Source organism: Coloeus monedula (assembly GCF_965178545.1).
Source record: "Coloeus monedula genome assembly, chromosome: 2".
Taxonomy (NCBI): Eukaryota; Metazoa; Chordata; class Aves; order Passeriformes; family Corvidae; genus Coloeus; species Coloeus monedula.
Window position 1 is genome coordinate 59,125,511 of NC_138782.1, and position 14,461 is coordinate 59,139,971.

General features: G+C 38.9%; 1 protein-coding gene across 1 annotated transcript in view; it reads left to right on the forward strand.

Annotated features, from left to right (window-relative positions):
* NOX3 (NADPH oxidase 3) overlaps positions 1-14,461 on the forward strand; it is a gene marked incomplete at both ends in the record, with an annotated part of 39,023 nt that overhangs the window by 13,401 nt on the left and 11,161 nt on the right. The window contains 5 exons of the mRNA XM_082302685.1: positions 1,427-1,608; positions 4,368-4,497; positions 7,582-7,674; positions 8,709-8,962; positions 12,423-12,585. Of these exons, the coding sequence (XP_082158811.1) occupies positions 1,427-1,608; positions 4,368-4,497; positions 7,582-7,674; positions 8,709-8,962; positions 12,423-12,585 (822 nt within the window). The remainder of the gene's footprint in view (positions 1-1,426; positions 1,609-4,367; positions 4,498-7,581; positions 7,675-8,708; positions 8,963-12,422; positions 12,586-14,461) is intronic.

The window sequence follows — 14,461 nt, forward strand, 5'->3', positions numbered from 1 at the left end:
TGCTTCTAACTTCAGAGAAGAAAGTTCTGAGATCAACAATTCAGGCTTTCTTTGCAGTTTCATCCTACTGCCATTGAAGCAGTGTACTAAGTGTCTTTGACATTTTGCCTTTTTTCATCTCAGCATTCAAACTAGCCACTGTAGTGGAAATGTTCAAAATATCACCTAGATCAATCCTGTTAATATGTAATAGGATCTGAACACGCTCTTCACAGGTACCAATTTGAAAATGTACTGTGTGCTGTCAAGTGTGAGCATTTGAAGGAATTATTTTACTGTAAAAAGTGACTGTAAAAATGGCATTGTGGAATTTTATCACCTCTAGGATTTCCATATCAAATGAGTGCACTTTACAAGTACAATAAAGGGTTGTTTTTTCCCTCCTAGTGTATTAAGCTGTAGAACCAAATCAGGATCCAGAGGATGTGCTGAGCTCCTTCATTCCTGTGCATCAGCACAGGGAAAACAGATATACATGCTTTGTAGGCCAAATGGGGACTTCATTTACACTCTGATGGCATACTTAGCTTGATTCTCATCTTGCATGTGAGATTTTTACTGTTCTTCATGATTTGCACCTTATAACTGCAATCAGCATCTGACTGTTGTGTTCAAAATATGTCTTCACTCTCACTTCAGTTTATTTTGGTGGGTTTAGACAGATATACCAGACCTGCACTGACATCTGTGAGTCATGAACAAGAAAGAACATTTTCAAGCCCACATATTAATGTTTAATCACTGACAAGAACAAAAATGTAAATATAAATATGTCTTTTAAAAAATAAACCCAAGTATTATGCAATGCATCTGCAGATAAATGTAAGGAACAGGCAAACAAGATACGTTTTTTAGGTAAATGAGAGTATGCCACCTTTGTACACCACTTCAGGGCTGCTACAGCCCCACAAACTTTGAAGTAAAGCAAGCACAAAAGAGTTCCACACCTTTATGGCTGCAGGTGTCTTAGCACCCGACTTTATCACCCTCACATAAATAAGCTGGTTTCTAGTACTGTTTTCTTTATTACACTTCTAGGTTTAATCTTATTTCTCTAATGATTTTTCTTTATTTGTGACACACTTTTATGTAAGCAAAATTGATAAAAGTATGAATGAGACTGTCTAATTTCCTCCTTTCAATTCCTGAAACAACTAAGTGGCAGCAAATATTTACATATCTGTTTGGAATAAGCCTGAGTAGAAATGGAGCAGAGGGATGTCTTTCCATGCTGTTCTATGTTAATGTTCATGCCTTGCTTCTATGTCCTGTTCTGGTTTTGTTCCTGTGCTGAAGATTTTGGCTTCACATGTAATAGCAGCAACAGAAACAATAATAAAAAAAAATAACAGAAATAGTAATAAAAGTAACAATTATAACAACAATAACTACTAGTACTAATACTAATAATGTATTCTTATTCTAGAACACAACAGGAGAAGTACTAACTACCATAGCTGGAATAACTGGAGTTGTGATAACTGTGGCTTTAATTCTGATCATGACTTCATCCACTGAGCTCATCAGAAGGTCATGCTATGAGGTGTTCTGGTACACCCATCACCTCTTTGTGGTTTTCTTCACTGGTTTAATAATCCATGGTATGGGGTAAGTGTCTGCATGAACTACATGGGGTATATGCACACAGTTGAGATGAAACACCATCTAAATCTACAATCCCATGCCTTTCTACTAATAAACTGCTGGGATCTTTGGTGAGATTACAAAATGAGAACACTCTGAAGTTAAAACACATCACTTTTCTGAGGACTGAAAGTGTCCTTTAGTTTATTCAGCCACTCTTCTACCATCTTATAACCTGCACCTTACCAGTGAATGAACTTTCATGCTTGGGAGCTGGGGACATTAGAGATCAGGAATCAAATCTTTGTAGATTCAAACTGGTAAGGGATAGACCTTATGCTCATAGTTCTTGTAAGGCATTTTGCAAGAGACCTTGTAGAAGATTGAGAAGCTTTCAGCACATCGCTTACCCTATGGTAGGTGTCCGTGGCCATTCCCCTCTGCATCCATAAAGGTAAAGTGATTTTGACCTTTCTCTGCAAGGACCAGAACCCCAAATTTCCTCACCATACAGACATACTGTGTAGTAGTGCTAGGTACTGTACTACAAACCAGGTTTAAATGACTACAGTAACAAACAACTCAGGCTTGTGACTAGCCCAGTCAGATGGCTTTTATGGACACGGATGACTGCCTGGTTGCTGTTTGTCTCCCTGTTCCTCAGCACAAAAGAAAGTTCTGTCCTCTTAGAAGAGGATTCCATTTCTTACAGTGAGGGACAGCAGATTCATAGGACCTTTCCTGAGAAGCTCAGGGACTGATCAATCCTCTGTCAATGCAAAGTGAGAGCAGGAAGGTGCTTAAAGCTGAAAACATTTCTATCTTCTGTTTCCAGCTCCACTGGCAAAATCTGCTTCTCCCTTGTGTGCTATCCTCCATTTCCTTTTCTCATTTCTGTGTGATAGCATTCATATGAGTCTACATTCACATTCTAATTCAGTGAGTGCAGTTTTGAGGTAAATCTCATGGTCTTCCTCACCGCCTAGGTTTGGCTCATATCATGGTACAATACCTGGGCTGCAAAACCCACTGTTTGGGGTGGAAATACACTCACAGGAACACATTGCTGTGTGCCAAGAGCTAACCAGTGATCCATTCACAGGACCAAGCCAGACTTAGTCCTAAACCCTAGGTAGCCCTCAACCATGTCCAGTGAGGGGCCCTCAACAAAGATTGCTTTGCTCCATAGATCTTTTCCTGCTGCCTAGCTTGTGTGCACATGGCCGCGAGCTGTAGTTAAGCTTTGCAGATCCAAGGACAGTCATTTGGTGTTCACAAAATCACAGGATGGTTTGTGTTGGAAGGGACATAATGATCATCTAGTTCCAACCCCCTGCCATGGGAAGGGACACCTCCCACTATACCAGGTTGCTAAAAACCCTATCAGCCCGTCCTTATTATCATAATATGCTTTTTATGTCTATTTCATAAAATACTCAGATGCTATTGCCCACCACTGAAGTATGTACAGACCACGACTCTTTGACAGAGTGGAACTTCCTAGCCCACAGAAGCATGTGCATGTGCCTGCTCTCTGGAGGTACATGGATGGCATCATCATGAGGCAGGGAACAGGCCAGTACAATGTTTTGTGGCATGTTACTTTTCTCACCTCTTTCCTTGTGGTTTGAGAGTTGCCACATCCCGTTTGGCTTTCAGTGTTCCTGAAGTTGGCCCATTTTACAATTAGTCCCATTTTACAGAGGCAGAGCTGCAAGCAAATGCTGTAAACTGTATCCTGGCCCTCTCCCCTTCCTCTCTGGCAAAACTTTTAGAATCTAACTTCAAACTACTATAATGAACCCTTTAAAACCTCCAGCTTTGTAAGCTCCCTCTGTCTAGCCAGCTGACAAGCACTACTCAGGCAGAGACTTCCCCAAAAATGGGACACTGGCTGAAGAGCCCTATCAATACCATTCAATGAGCACTCTGCTCGCTCCAGGCTGGGAGTGCACTGCAACAGAGCTTCCTTCTGCCCCAGAACATCCCTACCACTACCCTGGTAATGAAAAAGAGTCAAACCCCAAAGTTTCATCCACCTCCCACTTCTTTCTCCTTCCCAGGTGGCTGAACAGACCTTACTCAAGCTAACTCCTTTTCTTTCTGTCTGAACAGGTGGCAGAGCCAAACTAAGTATGCAAGGGAAAATTCAGAGAAACAATATGAAACAAACAGGGTGTCCCCATAAAAATCTTCCTTCTCTGCCCACAATCAACACCAGGTGAAACCCATTTAAACTGAACAGTTAGGATTGATATATTTTGAAAAAATCACATCATTAACATTCTCAGAAGTAAGGAAGCTAGAATTTAGTATGTTTAGAGAGTGTACATCTAATTACACTCTTCCAACTTTATTTGTAGTTTTAAAAAATGCATTTAGAAAGCAGTAAAGGAAAGAGAAGGTCTGTCACTATTAAATTTTATCACTTTACTAAACACTACCAGATGCTCAAATACAGAGGAGGTGAAAGAGCCTACTCCAAAGAACTTGGAAATCAAATTTTGCCACATAAAGTAAAATGTACATTTTCTATGCAAGGGCTCTCTGCACTTCAGTTGCACTGATGGATATCAATATTATAGCACACTTCTTGCCTTTGGTCAAAAAATCACTGCAAAACTAAAGGAAGGGTAATTTGAACAGATCAGAACAGGTTTGAAGTGGCCAGTTCTCAAACTTCCATTTATCTCAGAAGTGGCATTTGATTATTAGTGCAAAAGGTAGAGAGACACAGAAACCTTGGAAAGAAGCATATCACTGATGAACATTTTTGTTTTAAGTCAGCTTGTCCGAGGTCAGACGCCTCAGAGTCTGCTGCTTCACAATGTCACTTACTGCAAAGATCACTACTGGGAATGGGAGAATGCCACTCAGTGCCCTCTGCCACAGTTTTCTGGCAACAAACCTGTGGTAAGAGTGATGTTTGTCTTGTGTTTTTAACTTACTGTCCTTTCTTGGGAGGCCAAATGTCTTAGGGAGCAAGGGGCTGGAGCGTATGCTAGTGACTGGCACTTAGTCTCATATTTAGAGAGTAGTTTCCCATTCCTCTTCCATGACCTCTCCCTGTGCATTAAAATAGTGATCTCAACCTCCTCTGTAATCAGGATAGACACATGCAGGTGAAGAGTATTGTGTACAATTTTGATGTCATTAACAGCAATTTTTACTTCTGGAAGATCCTTTAGTTAGTGAAGAGTAACGCTCCCTTTGAAGGGTATGAGTATCAAAATTGTACTCTATCCGATCTATTGTATGCATTTATTTTGAATAATTCAGTATCACCAATATCCTTGATGTGCTCATTGCACAAAGACAGCATACAAGTGAAAACCTTATGAGGGTAGAGATACAGAAAATACAATAGAACTGTAAAGCTAGGGATGCAAATTAATATTATTATTTTAACTAATAGTACTTTAGTACGGGTAGTTTAAATACCAAGGGAGAATAAGGTGGAGAGAAAATCATGTCCTTGCTTTGGGGCACACGCTTCATGCTGTCCAGCCTTGATGTCTTAAGTTATGTAAAAAGGAGAGAATTTGAAACAATGAATTATGAAAGGGAAAGGCACAAGGCAGGAAAAACGTCCCATGGAAGGGTGATTTTGCTAGAACAAGATTGCAAATCCACAGGGGGTAATTAAGTAGCAGACTTGTACAGTATGTCAGATGTCTTGCATACAAACAAAATCATTTAACATTTTCAGCTCAAGATTTAGGTTGCTCATATGCAAGTGTCTGTTGTTTCTTCCAAAAAGAAAAAAACATACCAAAGGAAATCCTAAAGTAAAGGAGAAAAATTAGCATTCAGTGTCTGGTAGCTCTTTTAATGGCTGACATAGATTTTTCTTAAACTAAACTATTGTTAGCCACTATCCAACCAGCATATTAATGAGAAAATGAATGCCTCTCTAAAAATTTCAGCTACAATGTCACCATAAAAATCAATACATGGCTACACACCATGAATACAGACACAAGCTTGCTTCCAACAGCATGTCTTGACATTCATTATCATAAAACTAACTGGAAAGAACTTCCACTTCTCTGTGTTAAACCTATTTTGTCACACTTTCCTGCTTACCCAGGGCCATACTTGCACAGTCACATTACTTTAAATGAATTGTGATAATACCACATGGCATATAGATCATCGATATGAACAGTGCCTTGCTGGATGTGTAACGTGCTATGGTGTGATACCTGCTAGACAGCGCAGATAAATGGCACAGACTCACTCAGAGGCTAAAAGGCCACGGCGAGGTTTGTGCAGCAGCGGCAGGGCTGGCGCGGGTGGGACTGAGCAGGGAAGGGACACCGCTGCTGGGACAGAGTGAAGTGACACCAGAGGGCACACCACGCTGGCCACGGCTCCTGGGGCAGGCTACCACGACAGAGGCCCTCTCTCAGTCACGTCACACCTGCTCCCCTGCTCCATATTTCAGCAGGTAGGAAGCAGCCCAGTCTGGCTCCCGCTGAGGACGATGGAGCACTCCTCTTGCACCCGGGGCACCCGGACTTTTATCCTCACAGCCTCGCCTGAGCCACCACCGCCCCACCTCAGTTCATTCTCATTACAGGAGGAAACTCTACTTGGGCAAGAATACTGATGCCCTGATTAGCCAGCCAGGAGTTGCTTAGGAGCCCATCTCTCCTGGTGGATGTCCCGTTGTCCCAACCCAGCCAAGAGATATTTTGGATTGAATGCTCCGTTGCACTGGAGTGATGGCACATTTAAAATTCCAGCTGAGCTCTCGCACAGGGTAGCCTGCAACCTTATCATTCCTGTCACATGCTTTTGTTTACAGGTAGCACAAATGGAAGGGAGGAAAAACAGATCTCATCATTACTGTGGCTTGATATATGCAAATGTATTCAAGACATGAGATTACCCACTGTGCAGAGACACCTGTAGTATTTAGGGACAACGGATGTGTTGAGTTTCTGCTTTAGCTGAGAATCTTTTGGCTTATGCTGGTTTCTTCCCATTATTAAATCATGCTTCTTTTTTTTTTTAAATTTAATTTTCAAGACTTAACCTTGGGAAATTGCCACTCCACCCTCTTAGCACTTTCTAAGGAAGCCACATAATTTTATGGCTTGCTTCTCATAAAAGACACTTTATAACCCCTGTTACCCAGCTTGTGGAGCAAAGTCAATGTTTCAGCAAGTAAAGTTACTCTTTGACGATTTTAAAAGCCACATGATCGTGGCATATTCAGTTTGCTAGAATGAGCTGTGTCATTAACAAAAGTGGAAATAAAACAGTATCTCTTCCAGGAAAAAAAAAAAAAGGAAGGATTCTTTTTAAATCATGAAGATTCAATTACATTTAATTATCTTAGCTATCAGTGCAACTCAGTGAGATGATCAGCTCATATACTTGAATATCCAAGTATCTCTGATTGTTACAGGGATCAGTACATACAATTAGCAAGTACAAGCACAGCAATCAACTGCAGTACTTAAAGTATGACCAACTTAGTATCCCAGATCAAAAAAACGCATTTATTGATAAAGAGTTGACTAATGGATTAAGTGGAAATGAATCCCATTTCTCTAATTGAATATTTGGGGCTTAATGTTTTCTCATGACCACTCCAAAATACTTTAGACTTTGGGGAAAAAGAAGGTTGTAAGGCTGTGGGTAATACTGTATAACTGTACACATCTATACAGCTTCAGGTCCAATGACATCTATATGTAACAACACCTAAATACATTAATCCTTTGCCTTTTAATAGGAAAAGATTGTAAAGGACTCCTCTTGGCCAGAGTACAGATAGATAGGAGTGTGTTTGTGAGGGAGTCCCATATGTCTATTCCACAAGAAAGCCAGAACTGCTACAGCAGCAACACAAATACTCTCTTGAGAAAGATGAACCAAAAAGCACAGAAAATCAAATCATTTTACCTGCTGATTTAAACCAGAAAAGCAAAGTATTTTTATAGACATTCAAATAAATGCTGCTTTTAATTATGCAATTTTCTACAGGCTTGGAAGTGGGTTTTAAGTCCTATGGTATTGTACATCTGTGAAAGAACTGTTAGGTTTTGGAGATTTCAACAGGAAGTCATCATTACTAAGGTATGGAACATAGCTTGCACATCTACATTATAAAACCCATTATGTCAATAACTTTTTTATCATTTATAGGTAACCTCTCTATGTTAGGACCTCATTTTTCACCCTTAGCTTCAGCAACTTTTCAATCATAAGCATGCTTTCAGCCAAGTATTGATTTTAGGTTTTGCATTTATTCCAATAGCAAATCCATAAGAATATTCCATATGGGACCAAACTTGATTAATGAAGTACCAGACTTTACACCACCATGACATAAACACCTGCTTGTGGTCTCTCTTTTTAATGAACTAAAACCATGTTCCACTGCAGTTAATGCCAGAGACTACCTTGACTTCAGTAGCAGAACACGGTTTTTACTTTAAAATCTGGAGGCTTCCAGGAGATGAAGGAGTTACATTATAAGTTAGCATATATAGTTGAAGCTTCGCTAATACCACTGTAACAACTTCTCCCAGCTGTGTGTCAAGGGACTATTTAAGTCACATCAGAATAGATTGAGGATGTTGCTATTGAAGCAGCTGAGTCCACATGTATCAAGCCAGGGATCAGAAACAGGTGTATCTTGTGTGAGGGGAACAGGATGTTGAATAATTCTTGCTGCTGATTTCACAGAGTGGCTGTGATCTGAGAATCCCAGTATACTATGTGTGACATACAAAACTGCTGCTTAACTGAGATTACCTCTTTATAAAAGTGTGTTAGGATTGAGCTCACTGTGCTTTTTTCTTCATAATCCCACAGATTTAGCAGTGTTACATGAGAGTAAAACTAGGAATTAATGAATTATTCTAATCAATTAAGAAATACTTTTGCACAGGTTACACCAAGAAAATTGACAAATTGTTGAATTGTTACAGCCTTTCCTCTGCCTCTTGCACTCAGAAGTCAAGCTGTCCCACAATACATACTGCACATACTCTCAAGCTATTGGGCAATAACACTGCAACATGCAGGTTAGGGTATCTGTGACCTAATGAAAACAAACATTTACCCTTCTGAATGAAAATAAAATTTGTCCCTTTGTCATTGTTCAGGTGGTGACACATTCCTCTGGAGTCCTTGAGCTTCACATGAAGAAACATGGCTTTAAAATGGGAGCTGGTCAGTATATCTTTCTACAGTGTCCATCTGTCTCACAGCTGGAGTGGCACCCTTTCACCCTCACCTCAGCTCCCGAGGAGGAATACTTCAGTGTCCACATACGAGTTGTTGGGGATTGGACTGCAGCCCTTTTCAAGGCCTTTGGAGCAGAGGAAAAAGCTTTCAAGGAATTGTGGATGTTACCAAGGTTTGAACAAAAGACTGTATATTTTAAAATGTTACTTCTGCGTTTTAAAATAAATGTTAATATTTTAACTTTAATTAATTTTGCATGTGTTTTTTATGATACATTATTAGATTATAGTTCAGGATTCATAAATACAGCAATATTCTAAAAAACACCACAAAAAAATAGCCATGAACTGGGGCCAGCAGCTACCAAGAGGATGTGATGACTAATCCAAGATTTAAAGTCCATGTCAATGGACTACCATCTAGATCTCTAATACCTATATGTACACCTAAAGATCTCTATTTTGAATGATGATTGTTTAATAAATGACGCTGGAAAATATCTGCTAGATTTGTGCCTCTGTGCTTACACTCATGCTCTGATGGTGCCCATCACTCACCATCCAAAATTCCAGCTTTTCCCTTTCAGTTACTTAGATAATCTGTGGTCCCTGAAACTTCTGCCTAAAACTTACTTCTTTCTGACAGTCTCCTTCGATGCTGTCTCCATTTGCCGAACTCTGCTCCACTTTATAAACATTATTTGTGTTCAAATCCTGTATCTGCATCATCTTAACACAAGCAAAAAGTTGATGGTCTCTTGCTCCAAGTTAGCAGGCATCCTCTGAGCCATCCCAACTTACTCCAGCTAAGGACATGGCTCTATACATAATGGATTCAAACCATGTAGCTCTGCTCCTGCATTGCTTGCAGGAATAGGGGAGATTTTCAGCAACGAAGAGCCCAGCACAGGATCATTTAAATTCTGGTGGAGTGTTTAGGGCCTGGGACCAGAGGGACTGATTTCCCCCTGGAAAGTTTATAGACCCCGTGAGCTGCAGAGGTTTGCTAGAGGGTGGGTGCAGAGAAGAAAGTCTGGTCCAGTCCTTGCATTGTATCAGTTAATAAGAAATAGAAATGAAATCAGAGCCTTTGTTAAAGGCAACTCGAATGAGAAGTATGGCATTTCAGCAGAACTGGAGCAAAAATTGTTCAAAGTGATTGACAGCAAGTGTAAAAAATGAGAAAGAGAAAAACGTTATCAAATGTTGCTTGCCATAATGCAGGGCTGAAATTAACAATACTTTCATATATAAACACTCTTCTTTTTAATCTTGTTGGGGTGCCTAATGACATCATTCAGTTGCTTTCTTGCTACGTACTAAAACAAATATTTCAATAGTTAAACTAGCAATAAAGCAAAAACCAGATCTTTTTCACAGTTTCAATATCTAAAGATATACACCAAATTGGTGACTATATTAAAAAATAACATTTAGCAGAAACTGAGCAGATGTAGCAACCAAGTAATAAGGTAGGGTTAAGAACAAAACGTGTTTTTTAATTAATAAAAGAAGATTACAATAAAATGTTCATGCATATCTATAGGTAGCAAAGGCAGTTGTGATTTCTGACCAGTTTGGGAGCTAAAACCATAGAATACACTATTTCTGTGAAGATAATCAAGTTCTATATTATGTCACTTACGGATTTTGGCTGACTTAATTGCTGTTTTAATACATTGCCCCAAAAGCTAACTTCTCTTACAGTCAGGAGTACTACACAATCATCATGGTGATCAGCAAATGTTTAAACTCAAAAAATAATCATAGAATCTGTTAATGATACTTTTTCGAAACTAAATATTTCTCCTGCCTTCCCCATAAGTATAATTTCTTTTTTAATGAAATTGTGGACATGGATATGATGAATATGGACAATCCAAACTACAGCTAGAAAGTCCATAGCCCTATTTTCTACTTCTCTTTGGCAAATGCAAATGTAATATTTTTTGTCACTTTGTTTACTGTCTTTACCTTCCTCCACTCTGTCTAGATCAAATAAATGAGTTGCATAGCTCAGTTTCTCCTCCTCCTCTTTCTCCTCGCTGTTTGTCTGAGGCTTTGTATTTGGCTAAGCTATGGCTTAGCCAAATATAGCTATAGCTATGGCTGAAGAAGGCATTCAAACCAGTGATGGGATCTCTGTCACCTGAGGATTTAGGAGCAGACTGACAAGCCAAATCTCTCCAAGGAATAATTCAGAAATAATTGAACCTGTCTTATAGCACAGCAACAGACTAGAGAATCCTTGAAATTTCTTCCAGATCAATTTTTTCTCAATCTACTGACAACGAGAATTGCTTCCAGCCTCACATTGAACTACATAGAAAGTTTATCTGAAAGCTGCTCTTAGGCACTATACATATATACCATAAATTAACCATATTTTACAGGAAGTTTTGAGTGCTCAAAAAATACTGGGCTGGGTAATAATCTAAATAATTGCACACATTAAAAAAAAAAAAATTCTTTATGTCTAAGGTCAGATTTCCAGAAGTTATGCCAGAGTAGCTGTTTTGTTTGCTACCGCACTTGCAGAGTATTCTGAATATTGAAATAAAAGGGAAAATGTTTGCTGGGGCTTTTAAAAAACTAACAATAAGGTTTGAGATATATTGTGTCCCTATATTTGTGTGTAGCATCGCTTGGGGATCCCCCTTTCTCTTCCTATTAAAACACTTCATTTTAATTATGTGTGCCTATTTGTTTATACTATTTGAGAATAAATTTTAAGGATGGTTCATGCAATAAAGAACAAAAAACAACAGAAAATCTAAAAGGAAGAAAAAACTTTTTTTCTTTCTAAGGACTGGGTGTTAGTGAAACCATCTTCCAGAGTGTGTATGTTGTATAAAGACAGGCTGGAAAGAGCACTCCAAAGTACTGTGTGCATTTACACTTCATGTTGCTAAAGGAATGAATCTGATTATTCAGTTACCTTTTTCATCTCTAATTTTGACCAAAAGTAATTTCTTGGCATCAGCAACATTGATTACAGGAGGTAGTAACGTACACAAGCATTTGTCCTTACATGTTTTGTCTTTACGTCAGATACTAAGTACAGTATTATGCCAAAAATGTATTCCTGAAATACTGCTTTTTCAGAAAGAGCTGAGAAAATAGTAGTACCCTTGCATATGATGACCTTTTTCTTGCCTTCCCTTTTATTACTTTAACTCAAATACGGAACTTTTAAAAATGATTAATATAATCTGTTCCTCTTCATTTTGGTATGTACAATATAACAAATAAAGCTCTAAAACAGGATGCTTTTCAGTAATTCATAATTAAGTATGCAAATTCCACAGCTAAATTTGGACATGCAATTATATGACTAATCACATTTCAGAAAGCCAGAAAATTGCAATTGCATGCTTAAATAGATGGCCAGGCCCCAAACCCACACGGGTGCTCTTGTTCTCTCACTTCAGAAAAGACAGTTGCTTTGCTATTAAACGGCAACCACTGAAAATTAAATGTATTTGTACAGACAATTTATGTGCCATCTTAGACATGTCTCCTCTCTTTTATTTTAACAGCAATTCAGTTTCGAAAATGCACAGCCCAACAAATGTTAACCTTTCTGTCACTTTGTGCCTTGTTGACTCTTGACTAAATGTCTTGTTGCTGTAGACTGGCTGTGGATGGACCATATGGATCTGCAACCACAGACATCTTCCGTTACCAAGTCAGTGTGTGCATTGCAGCAGGAATTGGAGTCACGCCATTTGCCTCTGTTTTAAAATCCATTTGGTACAAATGCTGCAACCCTAACACAGTACTGGCACTGCAGAAGGTAGGTGGGAAAGTTTATTGCTTCATTAAAAAGTTCCACAAGTGAGCCTACTTAGCCAGGGGAGAGAGGCAATTCAGAGCTAGAGGCTCACTTGAGTGCTTTAACTCTGAGAAGCAGCCACTCCCTTTTCAGTTGCCTTAGGAACTGTTGTGGGGTGAAGTCTCCTGAATTCACTGTGATTCCCCAGGAAAGAAGATAGCCCTAGCTGCAGTGTTTTTAGTAAAAGTTGAAGAATCAGATTTTCAATAGCAACTGGAGATAACTGTGGAATGTCTTGCATAGCTAGACAGATAATTAGAGAGCTACAAGAGAAACTTACCCTCTTTCTTACCAAAAATAAATCCTGCAATGTCATCTCAATCAGAAGTGAAGGGCAGCACTTGCTCTTTGCCTAGCTGCAAGTTTCATGAGGATCCTTTGGCAGTGTGTCCTGGTCCAGAATGCTGCATTCAGCAACCATTTTCTGCTTTTCTCACATTGCAAAGTCAGGATATTGACCAGCATAGAAGGAATAAAAAAGGCATTTAAGCTCCAGATGAGATGCATATTATCAAGATGCGTATTACTCCATCAAACAACTTTAATTATTTTGTTGAAAAAATATATTTGGGTCTATAAAGCAAAGATGGCACCCATTAAATTAACATACTCTTGATTTTCTAACCTGTTATATACCTTCTGCTGATGGCATGTGAGGCAGCACTGGGGGAGGCTAGGTGAAGAAGAGACAGTAGGTGAAGTGGGGTGAGGGCAAGAAGGTAACATAGAAAAAAATCAGCATTAAACATTCTCTTCCATATCCATCATGGCAAGTGGTAGCTTGTGGACATTACAGCTTCTTTTAGCCCATTTTCCACTGTAAAAGCTGAATCAGGAAGTGTTCAACATTTTGCATTTAAGGACAAACATTGAAATTGCATTGGAGTGGACAGATCTCTGAAAGGGTCAATACATATGGAGCTGATTGCAGGACCAAGGGGCTGATCTTTTTAAATGAAAGAGTGTTAGAACTGGCATCTTAATGACAAGCTGCCACTGAAAAAGCATCTGGGATTTTAGTAACTGAGGAGTTGAGGACAGGTTCAAATCGCCAGGGGGGATCTTTGAGGCAGAAAAAGCTCTGAGGAGGGAGGGAAATAAAAATAGAAATACATGCTATATGTGAAAAGAAGTGTATTTGCAAACACTATGATTGTACCAGGATGATCTTTTCCACTGGAAGGAGAGCTATGCATATGCATATAAACTTTATATATGTATATTATGTATATTCTACATGTATACAAGTAAAAGTGTTGTTATTATTGTCACTGCTGCTATCTTAAGGGGAAAAGAACAGAATTTAACTATGCATCAACAGTATACCTGAGGGTGTTCATTCATAGCTTAGGGAGAATCTCGGGTAAGTGTGCCTGAAAAAATAAATGCATCATGCATTCTGTCATGGTTTTCTGCTAGAGTGTTCACTTTTTCTAAATTCCTGTGAAATACAAAATTATCAGGATTGCCTTTTTCTTATATCTTGGCTTCCTTATTGGTGCAGTGGGAATAGCAATGTTTATTTTTCATAGGTGTTATGAGGCTAAATTTCATCAGTGCTTGTAAAATATTTTGAAAGTGTGGATAAAAGGTCATGGGGAAGTTCATAGCATTACTTAAAAAAATTTAGCAGTCATCTCAGTGAGAGTGATTAATCTCAGGGTAGCTCCACATTTTTTTTTCCATTGGTTAAAAGCTTCCACTTGTGGTATAATTACAAATAATTTAATCTTCCTCAAAGTATTCAGCACTCTCTTTCTGCCATGATGAGTACCATAGAAATGTCTATTAAGGAAATAAATAAGAGGTTTTTCTTTTTTTTAACAACTTCATTTTG